The sequence below is a fragment of the Hemitrygon akajei genome, chromosome 11, assembly GCF_048418815.1.
Source record: "Hemitrygon akajei chromosome 11, sHemAka1.3, whole genome shotgun sequence".
Lineage (NCBI taxonomy): Eukaryota > Metazoa > Chordata > Chondrichthyes > Myliobatiformes > Dasyatidae > Hemitrygon > Hemitrygon akajei.
This window is the reverse complement of record NC_133134.1, coordinates 38,161,593-38,179,653: the sequence shown is the minus strand read 5'-3', so window position 1 is coordinate 38,179,653 and position 18,061 is coordinate 38,161,593. Positions and strand designations below refer to the sequence as shown.

Genomic DNA, 18,061 nt, shown 5'->3' with positions numbered 1-18,061 from the left:
AGCACGGAAGCACAATGGTTAGCACAACGCTTTATACTACAGCTCAATACCCGCTGCTGCCTGTAAAGGAGTATGTATACTCTGTCCCCGTGACTGCGTCGGTTTCCTCCGAGTGCTCTGGTTTCCTCCCACAGTTCAAAGATGTACCGGTTGGTGGGTTAATGGGTCATTGCAAATTGTCCAGTGGTTAGGCTAGGATTAAATCAGGGGATTGCAGGGCGCCATGGCTCGAGGACCAGAAGGGCCTGTTCCGTGCTGCATCTCAACAAAAACTTAAATCACATATTCAGGGTCATGCGAGTGCAGTGCTCCACAAAGCCACCACCACAATCCATGGGTCTGGTATAACCGGCTTCTATCAAGTACAATTATCACCCTTTGGCTCCATGAAACTTCCCCAAGAGGATGGAAGAAAATTGGGAATTGGATAATTATATCAGAGTGTCTACTACTGTCTAATATCATTGTCTATTGCATCAAGTTTGTCCATGCTTATTGTTCTACCTCACAACTGGCAGTGCAGGAAGACGAGGAAGGAAGAACAGTTTCAATCGACAAGACAAAAGAGGGCGAATACCATGATGGGGAATCACACTGAGAGTGCCTGAGTATGTAACATTAGTTAGTAGAAACTTCACTTAGTTGATTTAGCTCATTTAAAGATAAAACTCTCTCCCATTAAAAATTTCAATCACATAAATAAGCCAATACCAAAGTTTTACATATCCAGTGGATTCCAGTTAATTGGACCATCAGTTATTCAAGGAAGCCACTTACTTGGAACAACTCTTAAAGAAGAAAAGGTGAGAAAATAGCTGGGATTTTCTTTGTTTTTTTGGGACACTATGCCACTTAATTGGGGCAGGAGACTGTTGCCGAACAGTTTCTAACTAGTGCCAGTCAGGTGCATACTGTGTGGCTGTTAAACACCATGCTTAGAGCAAACAATTTTTAAGTGGCATCAGTTGCGTGTGTTTGTGTTCAAAAAGCAGTGATATTTGTCACTGATAGCCAGTGAGAAATAATCAGTAAGACAACTCAGAACTGTTTTGCTCACTGCGGTTTTAATCATTCAAACTTGGAGATGCCAGAAACAGCCGGGAGTGAAAATGAATGGATTTCACTATTTCAACAATTTAGGAACTACAAAGAATTTGAAAGTATTGACAATCATCTTGAATGTTACCTTTGGTCCTCACTCGACACATAGCTCTCATCTGTGGCTTCTTGTATGTATTTGCACGTGACACTGCTTCAACAGGTGGGCTAAGCAGGTAAGGGTAGCCAGCGCTTTACGTACCCTGATGAGATAGGGACATGCCTGTCCTAACATGTGAAGTCAGCTCTGGCAGTCTGGGCAGGTGAGATCTACAGTGAGACACAGCGCCTCGTGGAGAAAGTTGACGAGTCACAGAAGAAGTCATGGTACTCCACTGCAACCAGGGAGGTTCCTACTTGTCACGTCCACTCGTCCTACTAGACCTTGACTTCCGAGGTTGAGAGACTGGAGCTGTCCCAGTGCAATGGCTTTTCCACTTTAAAAGCTCTCCCACACAGGATTCTTGCCATCGTGGGAATCGACGGACAACCACCAGTAGTATAGGTAGTGTTCCAATTTGTTCTGCGTTTCATTTAAATACATAATTTGTTACTCGGTTAAATGGTACTTTGCCTTTTTTATACCTTTTTAACCATTTCTTTGGAACTTTGGCTAGTTGGGGCATCGATTAATTGGGCCAAAATATATTGGTCCTGTCCTGTCCAATTAACTGGAATCCACTGTATTTGAGAATAAATATCCCGTTTATTATCAGGTTCAAAAGCTTCATTAAAACAGGGCATGACTCTTACATTGAAAAATGACCATAAATTAATCTCTGCAGATGGAACTTTAGCAACAGACTAAATTATGTCTTTACATTCTTTATGATGTATACAAGACAGTTAGTGTATGTACATGTAAATTATCCAAGTACAAACATATTTCTGTGTCAATGTTTCCCAACCGTGAGGCATTCTGCGAGTTAACATTATCAATAAGATCACCCCCAACCGGCCCCCTCCCCATGGCTGTGTATGATGTTTTAGTGACAATAGCTTCTTCCAAGTGGTGTTTCTGAAAATAACCTGTCGAGGACTGAGACTGCTTGGGAGTCAGAGTGTAAATATCAAAAAAGAATAACAGTGTATGATAAATAACAGGAAATGTTTTTCCATTTCCTACTTCCTTCCAAAGGAGTTGACTATTTTCATGGCTGCTTATTAGGGATACCCGAGCAGTTTGGGTTTGGGCGTGCCACTTCAGGTCAGAAAAGAAAACTCATACTGAAATCATTACTGGATTTTTCAAGCTTAATGACACAATGTCCAATGGTCATGTGTAATTGTTTACAATGCTGATTTAAAGTCACTTGTGCAAAATTCTTCAGCACCGTGGAGGCCTGCAAGAACATTACAGCAAACCTGAAATTGAGGATTGAAGACTGGCTTCATACATCCTGAACTGCTGCAGAAGAGACTCAGGTATCTATCTTTTACCAGACAAATGTCCTCCATAAATTTCTATCATTTCCGCTGCGCAAACCCACTCAAATCTTTGCTGCTGATGTTTTTAGCTCCCTTGCAAACATCAGTCACCCACGTTCATGATCGCTTGCCCATCCACCCTCTATTAACACACTCAGCGCTCTGTCACCTGCCAGTCCTGGAGGATTTACAAAGGAAGTCTACAAGGATGGTGTTGGGATTGGAGAATCTTAGCTATGAGCAAGGTTGGGGGTGCTTTCATTGGATCAAATGAGGCTAAGGGGAGATTATAAAATAACATGAGGCCTGGATGGGATACATTTGAAGCACATGTTTTGTCTAGCAGAGCTAGAAGCTGATAGTGCTCTAGAACTCTGCCCTTTGGGCTGGTGTAGGTAGATTTAGAAAGTAATTGGATGAGCGCAATAACCATTACCTCACTGTGTGTTGCTGTATTTGCTCAAACAAAAAGAATCTTTATATGGAAAATCAAGATACGGAATGCTCAAAATTTAAAACTGCATTTCATAAATATGTGTTACTTTATTAACATTAGGATTGGTAGCCTGGAAGAATGAAATCATGTACCATGACCTGTAATACAGCAAACCTAGAATCAGGAAGTGCGATTAGGTCAGATTATCCTTTTCCACCAGCATTCGTATGAACCTTTAAAAGAAATATATATTGCAACATACCATCATCTTTTGTCCTCTCCATCAGAGCTGGGAAACATGGTACTCCATCCCCAATCCTGGTAAATGCCAAAACTTGAATCTCATATTGAGTGTATTTCCTCAGACCGTTTAAGACAACAGAGTGTGTAAAATTTCCTTTCACTAGATGTGTTTGTGTAGATTCAGAACCTTTCTCTTGGTACAGGATCTAGGACAGGATATATATGTATGGTTTAGCTCCACAAGTTAAAGTGCACATTTTCATTTCATACACATATAAATTTGAATTAAACGTCTTCTTTAATTCCCAAAATTTTTGAAGTATCTCTTAAAAGTTTAATTTCATAACAGTAAATAGATAAGTCGAATCAAAAAATGTTATCAGACAAACAACTGTTCTTCAATTGCAAGATCTTAGAAACAGGACTTGAAGAAGGAAATTGCTTCTCCCCGAGGCAAAAATTAATGATGATGAATCAAATACTCTAAGTAAGGTAGAGAAAATAAACCACAAACAAAATCTCAGTATAAGAAGGAGCAAATATGAGCAGTGAGTGAGATGGTAATGAGGAGAATTTGGTGCTGTCAGAGATACTTTATTCAAATGAGATGTTGAATTAAGGTTCTGTCTATCAGATAAGATGGACAAAATATTTCATGACACTTTTCAAAAAGAGAGCAGGTGAATTCTTTCAGATGTTTACCCATTTTTGATACTCGTTAGTTAATTAACTGTTTAGCAATTCACTGATGTACACAGGATCTAACTTTGTAAATATTCACTTGCTATATTTACTCACACAACAGAATGATTGCTCAAAGCATCTAATTCACTGACTTCACTTCGGAAGGTCCGATGATGTGAAAATATATACATAAAGTTATTTTGATGTTAGGATTAACAATCATACAATGTGCTTTCTCATTCAAAGTCAATCCCTTTCTTTAGAAGGGAAGGGAAAGAAGAGAAGAGTGGTAGTGAAAGGAGAATGATTAGTCAGGGAAACAGACAGGAGATTTTGCTGATGTGAAAAAGACTCGCGGATGGCATGTTGCCTCCCAGGTGCTATCGTCAGGGATATCTCAGATCAGGTTCACAGCATTCCACACGGGGAGGGTGAACAGCCAGGAGCTGTGGTACATATTGGTACCAACAAGTAGGAAAGGGATGAAGTCCTGAAGAGAGAATATAGGGAGCTAGGATGGAAGCTGAAAAGCAAGACATCAGGGGTGGTAATCTCTGGTTTGCTGCTTGTGCCGCTCACCAGTGAGGGCAAGAATAGGATCAGTTGGCAGATGAATATATGGCTGAAGAATCGGTGTAGGGGGTTAAGGTTTCAGATTTGTTGATCATTGGGATGTGGGGGAAGTATGACCTGTACAAAAGGGATGTGTTACACATGAACTCAGGAAGAACCAATATCCTTGCAGGCAAGTTTGCTCGAGCTGTTGGGAAGGGTTTAAACTGGTCTGGCAGGGGATGGGAACAAGAATGTTAGGTCAATGGAAGGGACAATTAGTGTAAAGGTAGACACCGCCTGCAAGGAAGGATAGATAGTTGAAAGGGCATAATTGCAGTCAGTTCAATGGGTTGAAAAGTGTCTATTGCAATGTGAGAAGTATGAGGATCAAGGGTGATGAACTTAGGGCATGGATCGGTACACTGAGCGATGGTTTTGTGGGTATTACAGAGACATGGTTGCCAATAAGGACAGGAATGGCTACTGGATGTTCCACGGTTTAGATGTTTTAAAAGGGACATGGAGCGAGGTAAAAGAAGTGGTAGAGTGGCATTATGAATCAAGGATAGTATTATATCATAATATCATAGCTGCAGAAAGGGAGGACATCATGGTAGGAATGTGTACTGAGTCACTGTGGGTAAAGTAAAACAGAAAGGGACCAATCACACTATTGGGAGTATTCTATAGCAACCTCCCCCACCGACAGCAATATAGACACTGAGGTACAGATCAGGAGACACAGTTTGGAAAGATTCAAAAATAACATCTCTGGCCATGGTGAATTCAACTTCCCCAATCTTGACTGGCACTTCCTTAGTGCGAAACGTTTAGATGTCAGTTTGTTAGCTGCGCTCAAGAAGTAAACACCTAACAAACTGACACAATATTTAGACAGGATGACCAGAGGAGATGCCATACTGGATCTAGTAGTAGACAATGAACCTGGTCAGATGACAGATCCCTCAGTGGGAAAGCATTTCGGAGACAATGACCACAACTCCCTGACTTTTAGCAAAGCCTTGGACGGTGTTAGGAGCAGTCAGTATGGGAAAGTATTCAATTGGAAAAGGGTGAATTATGATGCTATTAGGCTAAACTGTGAATAGATATACCTGGGGAAATATATAACAGAAATGTGGACGTTGCATGGGGTTCTGCATATGTTTGTCCCATTAAGGAAGGGAAAGGATGGCAGGGTGAAGGAGCCAGGTTGACAAGAGAAAGAAAAAAAGACGTAAATTTAAGTTTTAAGAAACAAGGGCTGTTGAGAGCTACAAAACTGTTATGAGGGAGCTTAAGAATGGACATGGGAGAGCTAGAGAAGGCCTCGGCAAGTCGGACTGATGAAAAGTCTAAGGCATTGTACATGCATGTGAAGGTCAGGAGGATGACTAGAGTGAGGACAGGACCAATCATGGATAGACGAAGAAACATGTCTCAAGTTGGAGAAGATATGGGAGGTCCCTAATGAGAACTTGGCTTCAGAATTCACCAATGACAGCGAGCGGGACAAATGTGAGGTCAGTGCAGAACATGCTGATAGGCTGGAACATGTCAATGCTAAGAAAGGGGATGTGTGGAACTTTTGAAAAACATTACGATAGATAAGTCACCTGATGGGACATACCCCAGGTTACTATGGGAATTGATGGAAGAGATTGTTGCGCCTTTGGAGATGATCTTTACAGCCTCAATGGTCATAGGAACAGTGCCAGATGATTTGAAGGTAACAAATATGGTTTCTTTTTTCAAGAAAAATAATAGAGAGACTCTAGGAATTAAAGACCAGTGAGAAATTCATCAGTGGTAGGCAAATCATTGGACTGGATTCATAGAGAGAGGATTTATAAGCATTTGAAGAAGCATATTTTGGTTAGGGATAGAAACATGGCTTTATGTGGGGCAGGTCATGCCTCACGAGTTTGACCGAAGTCATTGAGAAAGTGACAAAACATATTGATGAAGACAGAGCAGTGGATGTGGTGTATATGGATTTTAATAAGGTGTTAAACAAGGATCCCCACGGTGGACTTATTCAGAGAGTCAGGAGGCGTTGAATCCAGAGAAACTTGGCTACGTGGATTCAGAATTGGTTTGCCCACAGAAGGCAGAAGGTGGTAGAAAATGGATTGTATTCTGCCTGGAGGGAGGTGACCAGTGGTGCTTGGCAGGGATCTGTTCTGGGACCCCAGCTCTTTGAGACTTTTATAACTTGGATGAGGAAGGGGAAAGGTGGGGTAGTAACATTGCAGATGACATGAAGGTTGGTGGTTTTGTGGATAGAGTAGAAGGCTGTTGTAGGTTACAACGGGACATTGTTAGGATGCAGAGCTGGACTGAGAAGTGACAGATGGAGTTCAATCCAGAAAAATGTGAAGTGATTCACATTGGAAGGCTGAACTCGAAGATAGTTATACAGGATTAATAGCAGGATTCTTAACAACGGGAGGAACAGAGGAATCTTGGGATTCATGTACTCACGTTCATAGATGCCTCAAAGTTGTGGTGCAAGTTGATAGGGCTGCTAAGACTGTGATAAGAGGCAGAGATTGAGAAGAACAGCCAAAGACTTTTTCCCAGAGTGGACATGACTTTAAGCTGTTGGGAGGAAAGTATGGGGCAGCGGGATATCAGTGGCAGTTTTTTTTTTACACAGAGCTTGGTAGGTTGTGGAATGCAGTGCCAGCTTTGGATACAATAAGGACATTTAGGAGTCTCTTGGATGGCACATGGATGCAAGAAAAATGGAAGGCTATGTAGTAGGAAGGGTCAGATTGATGTAGGAGTAGTTAAAGGATCAGCACAGTACTGGAAGGGCCTGTACTGGTTACATTGTCCTATGTTCCCTTAAAAATAATTTATTTTTTTAAATGAAGGCTGGCATGGGAAGTAAATACCTTTATCACATCACAGGTGAGCTTACTTATTGAACAATGACAGTTTTTCCAAGACAAACCCATTTTTAAAAAAGTCCAAGAAATTATACACTTCAAAAGAATCACATTTCATTTTCACATGGGCATAAATTGCTATTTCTCCAACATCAATAAGTCAACCACTGCTTTTTTTCTCATGACAAGCAGTGAGGAACTATAAATATGCCTTGGCATTGTCATCCTCATGACAAGAAGAAGAAATAAGTAAAATTAAACCACTTCTAGAGTTATGTGTTTATAAAGCCATATTTGACCATTATTAATAGACTAGACTATGGAAACATGGTGAAATATGGTTTTAATTCCCATTTCTGAAAAAGCCTTTAACTCAGTTACAGAGATAATTTAAAAACTCTGCAGAATATTCTCTATTTTGCCATGGGAATTTTTTAACCCTTTGAATTATACAGTACGGAAAATATTTTTCATTTCTTAAAAAATATAGACCATATTCTATATAAAAAATTTACAAGATAATGATAGTTAAAATACTTGTAGCACGATTTTTTGTCTAGCTGAAGGCTTGAAACTGCACAAATGTAATCTTACTCATTTCCCATCATAGTATATATACATTATTTTCTGATGTTGAATAATTAGTCATTGAATAGTCTATGAAGGCCAGCCATGGCACAACATTGATAATAGTTTCCAAGGCTAGCACTGCAGCCCTTTCATGAGATAACTGATGAGAACTAACCGGAGGAACAAAATCATGAAAATAATGAGGACATACACGAAAACATTAAACAGTGCATATATTTCAAAATTGCACAGATGACCTTTAGACTAATATGTGTTTAGCAAGTAGATTAATAATGTTATTAGACTTGGTCTACTGTCCAGCTGTATTTATACATTATGATGCACATGTACATCAATCATATACTTTTTCTGGGGCTTATTTATATGAGCTATCCAACAAGAAGCACCTGATCTTCTGCCAGACCAACATGATAGCCCAGGGTTTTAGCAAAACAGCATTTTAGTATTTATATGTAGAGTTGGCCTGAGCATATGGTTGAGTCTTGAAGGTTTAAAGTAAAAATTCCGGATTCATTTTAAATTGCTTACTAACTACGTGACACATTGGATGGATTATGTTTCAGAGTTAAACAGGATGAACTGAGCTTTGTAGAGACATGATATGCATGGCAATGGAACAACATCAGATTAATTCTCTATCATTTCGAAATCTGCACAGTAGTGGCATTGATGAATACAGAAACAGAAGAAGGGATTTCAGCCATTCTAATAGATCAAGGCCTATCTACAACTCAGATCTATTTATGCCTTCTGGTTCCACGTCCTTTGACAATATCAGCTAACAAAAAAAAAATTACTGAGCATGATCTTGAAATTTTCAATTACTCTGCATTCAAATATTTGTTACTTTAGAAGTCACTCATTACTCATGTTTAAAAGTGTTTCATATCAATGCTTGGAGAGCTCCCTGAAGCAATCTATACTTTTTCTGTTTTCCTCATCAGGTCTGCTTGCTGCCAGTACAGTTTACTTTTAGCTCTTATCTTTCCTGGGAGATTACCTGGTTACCATTGGAAAGGGGAATATGACAGACACATTTTCAAGTTATGACATGAGTGGACCCTTCTGTCTTTTTATTTGTATCTCTTTAATTAAGTCAATGATATGTGATACCTTGTATCCTAGTATAAGTCCATTTTGATCTGATTCTGGAACTGGTCCCCACATAACCAGGATCTGTGTAGGACTCACAGCCTCTGCTGTAGCATTTCCTGGAGCAGCTGATGGAACTGAAATTAAAGAGCAAAGGAAGAAATTTCACCAGAAAATCATTAGAATCAGTGACTTTACAATTAAATGAAATAAATTATACACTGTAGGAAGCAATTATCACAGCTGGATCAAATGCATGGATACACACAAAACATACACAATAATTAAATCGAATAAAGAGACGGATATTGAGCCCTTAAACCTGATGAAAATGAGAAAATGAAATGGAAGAACTCTCTAGATTGCTGGCGTCAATCAAATAGTTGCTTGAATGGATGTCTGAAGATAATGGTCATTTTAATGAATAATCTTGATGCCAATGGATACCATTACCTTGGTATTATTTAAGAAATGCATTGAACTCTGAACACATTCTCAGGTTAAGTTACACTCTCTCGGTGTATGATCCGGGGAATTCAGTCTCAGCTTACAGCACAATGACCGGATGATAATGGGACCTGGTATTCAAAATAAACTGGGGTTTCTACTGGCAAAGTGAGTAGACTCTACTCTGCTATGTTTAAAGAATAATGAAATTCTGTATAACAGCCAGTTAATTAAATGGCGGTAATAGCTTGGTTTTCACTTTGATTAAATTATAAAGAGAAGACTGAAGAAAAAAATTAAGCATGGAGAGATTATTTCCTTTCATACAAGCGTTATTGAATATTATTATCTCGAGCTTCCTAGTAGAAGTCGGCAAAATGAACTGAAAAACTGCTTATGTTTTCCACTGAGGTAATGAAGTCCTCTGTTGGCTGAGGTCAACCATGGACGTCAGTGCAGCATTCTAGCCAGAGCCGTACGATGTGGACAGCAAGCCACTGCCCCATGCAGCAGTCTCCCTCTCTCCACACAGCTGATGAACCCAAAGGAGCCTTTGCAGCTAATGTATTTTCATCATTATTTTGTGGAATTAAAATATTAATGAGTGATTATTGGGAATTGCCTTTCCTGAAATTATTTTACTACGACTGTAAATGTTAAATGTTGTTAGGTATCTTATTATTACATTGTTCACAAAATAATTTTTATCACAGATGTTCCTATATGGATTGAGGAAATGATTAGATATTGGCAATCAGAGTACAGCTTTGTTTGCTCATTAGCTAATCCGTGGTAATTACATTTTACCACAGTGATACAATTAGTTTAGGATTATATCCCAAGGTTTTTCTCCTGATTAACTAATTGCACCAAACCACACTGAATTCCCTACAGAAAGAATTACTAATCTCAATGAGTTGTCTAGGAGTGCTGTAGGGAGTTGAACTGAGGAGATAATTCATTCCATCATTTATTGACAGAATAGGCAAAAAAAGGAACTACCAACACCCAGACACAATTCAATTGTCTACAATTCCAAGTAAATAAAGTATCTTCATGATCACTCTTCTCTGAGTTAATTACCTTGCATCTTCTTCTTTATTCTGGGGTAGAAAGAATCAATGAGAACTCCTGATCTTTGGAAAATTAACATTTAATCTTATTTCTCAAATTTCCTTATGACATAGAAGGAAGCATTTAAGTTTCTTAAATTTGTTCCATAGCCAGGTAAATGCACTTCTATGCAAGGGGAAACAGAAATAGCAGAAAAAAGCCAGCTTATTATTCCCCCCTCCCCCCCACCCCATGGTCTGAGGGTAAGGTGAGTTCCTTATGAATTCGTTCTGTGGGGTACAGTAAAAGTAAACTAACATTCATCCACTCTGACTTTGCACTGGTCATTCTAATATTACAGAATGCTTTGCCTTCTACTCTTTCTGGATGTTTAAGTCCACCAAAATTGGACTTCATATTTAAGCTTGTTGCTTTACTCTTAATCAGGTTATACAGTACTTAACACCAAAAATTTCATTAACAAACAGGAAGTGCTCAATTTGTAGGAGTCTGGCATTATGACTCTGTTGCCAGACTTCACTCTTTGATCAGAAGGATGAAGCTGGCTGCTGGATAACCACCATTAAGAACACTGACCATGTTTGCCTCAGGGCTTGTTTTGAAAAAAAATGTACCATTCCTGTGAGATTTAGTATTTTGTTGCAGTGCATCCAACTTGGCACAGTTCAAAATACACAAAACACACTCGGAAAAGAAATTCAAATGCCAGGCATAGGTCAACTCACTGAGCAAAACTCGGAAAAAATAATACGCATAAAATGCCAAGCAAAACAATTGTTTGGACTGCAGCTGGCCGAAACTGGTTCTATCCATATAACTGATGATTTGCCTTGACATTTTAAAAGTGCCTGTTTAGGATGACACAGAATGTCCACATGAACTGTACACTCATAAAACCATAAAGAATTTGATTCAGTATGATAAATCAAACTATGGATCTCCATTCAGAGGTTTTAAGGAGGACTTTGTACCATTGGATTAGAACCAAGGCATCTTAAATTAAACAGCTTATTTTTATTCACGTTTTCTGTACATTTGTGATGATTTGAATATTCTGTTTCTAATCTTAAAGGAGGATGACATTTGGAGGAGTTGGTTTGAACTCTGATTACAAAGCTCAGTAAACACTACCAAAAAAAGAAATGGTTGGAATGACAAAGCAGCTGAAACACACTGTTGAATAACTTTACGTCCAATGGTATTAATGCAACATTACCACACTGTCAGCTTAAAAAAATTCCTCAAGGTGAGGCTTTATAAGCAAAAACACCAGCAAAAATATCAAAAGTACAGAAATAAATAAATATATATTTAAATTAGGTTGAAATTCTTATAGGCTAATTGAAAAACAAAAGGATCAGCATAGCTGATTCGTTTCATCTTCAGGACCAAAGCCCTGACAGCTATCAGCATTCAAAATGAAAATACTATGAGAATTCAATCAATGTCCCACAGACATTCCAAAGAGGAATTCACTTTGAATCTAGATAATAAAGCTATGAAATCATGCCATAAGGATAAAAAAAAAGCATGCACTTGGAACAGAAGAAATTCTTCAGCTGCAGTGAAGGACCAGTAGTAAGCCAGAAAAGACAACCTACATTTGGTCTTACAACATTACACCTAAACAAGATACAAAGGCTATTCTCCTGCTATCGTGGACACTCTTCACTGACATTGCTGGACATACACTTTTACATATTCTTCCTGAAGTTGACAGTAATCTTAAGGTGCTTCCCATCTCACATCATAGTTTCATACGTTGTTTTATTCAAGAGTACCTGACTCTCTAGTGCATCCTTGAACTTGACTGCTCCAGGGCCCTGATCCAATAGCATTAAAAGCCTGGATCTGAAACATATAGTTGGTCCATTCCTCCAGATTCTCGATGGTGATTTCCCTCTCCAGACGATCATTAATGATCTGAGTCGCAGGCGTGCCCTGACCATCCAGTCTCCAATACCTAATTCTGTATCCAACTGATTCCGGGTTACCATTGTACTCAGACTCCGGAAGAGGCTGTGAATAAATAAACGTCAAGTAGATTATGGATGAAACGGAACATGCTGGTAATCGCATAAATTGCCTCTGAGCCAAGGCCGACACATTATAGTACATTAACAAGCAAATTGCTTAATCTAAAAAAGAAATTTGGTTGTTAATCCCTGTGAAGAAGTACTCAATGAATTTGAGAATGGGCTGATTTTCTTGCTCTTAACTTGAGTGTATTAGCTTGGAGCGATGTTGTATACACTGGAAAACAATAATAAATCAAGCAAGTTTGATTCCAAGTATTTTTCCACCCTGTATCCAACCACCCTTTTAAAAAACTTTTCTGGGATATACTCATTAGGAAAATAGAGCATAAAGGCAGTTCTTAGGGAGAATATCCTGGAGGGATTGTCCAATGAGCCACATGGGTAAAATTTAGAAATAAGAAAAGGCTGATTACTTTGCTGCCTTAATACTATTGGCTTCCCAATGTTCAGCAGGAACTACAGGAACAGATACATAAGCAAATGGTAGATGAATGCAAGAACAATAGGGTTACAAAAGTTGGGTGAATTTCAACGTTCTCAATATAGACTGGGATTGTGTCACTGCAAGGGGCTTTGATGGAGTGGAATTTGTTCAGGGCATCCAATAAACTTTTTTTGAGACAATATGTGGAGAACCCTATAGAGAAGGAGCAGTACTTGACCTTATCTTAAGAAAATGGGCAGGTGACAGAAGTGTCTGGAGGGAGACACTTTGGGACTAGTGACCATAATTCTGTAAGTTCCAGTTCAGGTATGAAAAGGCTCCTTATGGTTGTCATTGCCAGAGGTGGTAATGGAGACAAGCTCCTATCAAATGCTGCCAATGGTATGCGACTCAAATAGTTTCTGACAACCAGGTCCAGCTCCTGGCCTTCACATATTTTCGTCAGCTGTGGTGGGCAGGTCACCTAAGAGAAGGAGAACTCTGATCTCAAAACTCCATTGCCAGGCTGCTATACCACTTGTGGGGAAGGCTTCATAAGTAAACCTGGAAGGATAAAGCCGGAGTTGGAGTCCCTAAAGCAGTCCTACGTTGAGTTCAATGCTGACTGGGAACCCCCGCGATGCTGCTGGTGCCAAACTGCATAGTTTCTGCTGTTCTTTTGGGTTCATCAGATGTGTGGAGAGGGGGAGCTTGCTACATGGACAACAGCTCGCTCTCCATATCGTACTGCCCTGGCTTGTGTATCTAGACATGCAACATCCTTGGCCGACTCTGAGCGACAGAGCCCTCATCTGGGTATGAAAAGGGATGAGGTCAATCCTCATTAAGATCCTGAATTTGGAGAAGGCTGATTTCAATTGCACCAAGAGATGGTTTGGCCCAAGTAGAATAGGAGCAGTTGGTTGTTTGAGAGTTAGTAAGAGTTCAGAGGCAGCATATCCCAGTAAGGATAAAAGCAAAGATGGCAAGATTCAGGAATCTTAGATGACAAGGCACCTTGAAGGTTTGATCACGGTAGAAAACGTAACATATGGCAAGTACAGTACCGTGCAAAAGTCTTTTATATATTTATATATATAGTGCCTAAGACTTGCACAGTACTGTATTTGTTAATGTAGAGCACAGAGCAGTTTGCAAATCTGGCAGAAGCAACGAATGTTGGAAATGGTGAGGGTGGAGTGCCAGACGGAGGTGGTGGCGTACATGCAGACACACTCAGCCTTGAGACACCATGCAAGGTAATTTGATTCAAAGCAATTGGATTATTGATCATTACAGATTATCTCTCTGGTGCGTCCCTCTCCCTGCCCCCTTCTCAGTCCACTCTCAGTCCGCAATAGAGACCCATATCAGAATCAAGTTTATCATAACTCACAAATATCTTGAAATGTGCTTTTTTTTTCCCATGGCAGCAGTACAGTGCAATACACAAAATTATTACAGCACTGTGCAGAAGCTTAAGGCATCCTAGTATATATACAGTACATGCTTTTGCACAATACTGTATAGGCAACTTAAGAGCGAAATTAGGAGGGCAAAAAGGGGCCATAACTTGACCCAAAACATCCACTGTACATTTCTCTCTGCAGATACTGCATGATCCACTAAGTTCCTCTACTGATTCTCTAGCCCCAGAATCCAGTATCTGTAGTCCTTTATGCCTCCATTGCCAGTTAAAGTAGATTTGTAGGGAATTAGTTTTTTATTATTCAGAGAGTGATTATATCCGCTTATGAAGTCAGACCGAATCACTGTGTTTAAGAAATATTTACACGTGCACTAAAACAGGCAACACATCAAAGGAGGCAAATGGGATTTTTGCAGATGGGCGAATTTACTGACCACACCTAATGCAAATATACCAATTAGAAGCAAAATGGGGGCCTCTTGATCCCAAGCCAACTCGACTGGCTGATTTGAGTATAATCGCAGCTCCGCATTCCTGTCTATGTACAGGCACATTTATGACACTTACTAATCGACCATCTGTTGACTACAGCTTAAAGATATGCTCTGACTTTGCTTCAGTTGTCTTTTGGAGAAGAGAGTTCCAGGGATAGAGAGCTATGGGTAAAGCCTATGTAGTTCTAAGGTAGGGACATGTTTGGCAGAGTTTTGTGGGCCAAAGGGCCCATATTGCTGTATGTTTTCTGTGTTTCTATGGATTCACAATTCTCCGAGAAGGTATTTCCTGCATCTCTGTCTAAATGCATGACCCTTTGTTATTTTTGAGAGGATGAAAGTGAACGATAGTTTGAATTGCTGCAATACAGATGCAGAAGGAACGCCTACTGCACTGTCGGAAGGTATCACAGGCTTTTCTACGAGGGCATAGATAGGGGAATTGCAAGCAGGCTCTTTCAGGGGAACATGAGGGGCAACTTCTTCACTCAGAGGGTCGTGAGAGCGTGGGAATGAGCTGCCAGCACAAGTGGTGCATGTGAGCTTGATTTCAACATTTAAGAGACGTTTGGATAGGTACATGGTTGGTAGGGGTACGGAGGGCTATGGTCCAGGTACAGGTTGATAGAAGTAGGCATTTTAAATGGTTTGGTACAGACTAGATGGGCCAAAAAGCCTGCTTCTGTGTTGTACTTTTCTATGACTCTTTGATGACAAAAACAACAATATATTTCAAGTCAAGAAGCTGTATCATTTACAGGTGTTGATGCTTTCATACACATACCACCCTTACTGCTATAAGTAGCAGGGACGGTATATTTGGATGGCACTATTGTCGCTTAGTTGCTCTGATGTTACGTATCTCCCAGATTGTACATGATGTTCAAAGGAATCAATGATCATGCTGGTTGGGGTGCCAGTCGGAAACAGAAGAGACTCTGCAGATGCTGGAAATCCAGAGCAACACACACAAAATGCTGGAGGAACTCAGCAGGTCAGGCAGCATCTATGGATGGGAATAACCAGTTGACACTTCAAGGCCCTTGAACAGGACTGGAAAGAAAGGAGGCAGAAGGCGGAGGGAGGGAAAAAGTCAGGTGAATGCACGCCAGTCCTCATTGAGAGGTCAGTAGTGGATAGGGTGAGCTCTACTTCATTAGGAAATTTGGTATGCCACCGAAGACTTCTGCAAATTTCTACAGAATTATGGTGGAAAGCAGTCTGATTAGTTGCATCACAGCCTGGCAGGGAGCCTCCATTGCACAACATTGCAAGAGGCTGCACAGGGTTTAGACTCAGCCAACTCCATCACAGGTACAACAGGACACCTTCAGGAGGCGGTGCCTCAAGAAGTTGCAAGCATCATTAAAAACATTCGCCAGCCAGAACATGCCCTCTTTCTGCTACTACCATCAGGGAGGACCTATAGAAGCCTAAAGAACCATATTCAATGTTTTAAGAACATCCTCGTACCTGTCACCATCAGATTTCCGAACAGTTTGTGAACACAACCATGTTATTCATCTTCGGCAGCATTTATTTATTTTGTAATTTACAATTATTTATATGCCTTGCACTATATTACTGCTGCAAAACACAAAAAAAATCACAATATATGTCATTTATAATAAAACCGATTCTGATCGAGGGCAGAGTCCACACCCCAGCTTTTCCACTGGTTAAGGATGCAAGTTCTTTTTTCCATTGGGGCATATGATGCTAGTCTGACCTCCATCCTGGAATTTCCCAATTTCCATCCAGCCCAATCTGCACCTCTGTGGATCGGATGCCTCGTCTCCACACACTGGCGTTCACAAGGCGAGGTGGTGAAAGGCAGCAAGGTTCGCTGCCTGCAGAACATAGCACTCAGAGAAGTTCAAAATTAACTAAAATTCAAGAAAATAATTAAGAAAATGACTAATGTTTGTTTAAACCTAATACGCACATTAAAAAAAAAAGCAATAAAAGAAGACAAAATAAGACAAATAAAATGACCCACCCACCCAGGATAAACAGGGATTCCGTGATTTTCTGTTGAGGAATCCCAGCAAGATTTGACTCTGCTGTTGGGTTTCCCATGGAACCAGACAGTTATGAAAAACAACAGATCTTGCCTTGTCAAATTTGCAAAGTCTGAGACGCCTGCATTTCACAGTGCCTATATGCAAGACACATTTCAGCATCAGAACTTAAGTGTTTGCAAACACAACAGTCACTGAGATCTGGTAGAGTCTCCAAATGTCCAATACAGTCACAAACATTTTAAAGCTTCTGAAAAAAACTCCAAAACTGCTTCTAAACTTTTTCTTAAGCTAATCTACTAAAAAAGGAAAATTCTTTAATCTCATAAACCTAATTAAAATGAATGAGATGGATACCCTGTACTGGTCCAGGATCACAGAAAGTAAATGTTGGGGAATCTCAGCAGGCACCTGCTCCCCTCCAGGCATAACTACCAACAAAATCCATCAGAATCCAGGCATTATGATGCTGAATATTAACACCATTTAGTGTTAATAAAATATATGGATGAAAGAACTGCAACCTCTATTGTTTCAATCTGTCAAAAGATCTAAGAAATATATTGTAAATTTAAAAGTGTGGAAAACTGATTTGCATCCATGGTAGAACACAAAGTTTTAATCTAATTAAAATACCAAAACATTTTCATATTGAACCCTGAGTAATGGTTTAGAAAATTGATTAGTCAGGCTTGACTGAGCAAAACCATACATCTCCGGAACTACTTTGCCCTTTATTTTGAACAGCCTTCTATAAAATCAGTATGAAAAACCTCATTGAAAATCTCCCACATAACTTCTCATTACAGGTGACAAGCTTACTATAAATGATTAAGTTAAGGATGTTTTTAAAAGATGCACTTGTTGACAGAGATGACTGTGTCCGGTGACAGAAAATATGATATTTATGAATATTTCCTGTGTTTACAAGATAATTATTTGTGATACTTTTTATTTCAGTTTGTCTACCCAGTAATATCCAGAAAACCAACCATAACACTATAACATTTTTAAATGTTTCCAGTTTTTACATTTACTCCCAACATAAGAATTAAATCCATTGCATAATAACTATGTGCATAAATAACTTCCAGACTTGTCATAATATTCTT

The 18,061-nt window shown here is 39.6% G+C and overlaps 1 protein-coding gene across 2 annotated transcripts in view; it reads right to left on the bottom strand.

Annotated features, from left to right (window-relative positions):
- The window catches only part of sdk1a (sidekick cell adhesion molecule 1a), a 769,571-nt gene that overhangs the window by 124,761 nt on the left and 626,749 nt on the right, over window positions 1-18,061 (bottom strand). For both annotated transcript variants that reach the window (XM_073060649.1, XM_073060650.1), the window contains exons 25-27: window positions 12,324-12,561; window positions 9,043-9,158; window positions 3,225-3,411 (exon numbers count right to left, since the gene is read on the bottom strand). In XM_073060649.1, coding sequence (XP_072916750.1) covers window positions 3,225-3,411; window positions 9,043-9,158; window positions 12,324-12,561 — 541 coding nt within the window. The remainder of the gene's footprint in view (window positions 1-3,224; window positions 3,412-9,042; window positions 9,159-12,323; window positions 12,562-18,061) is intronic.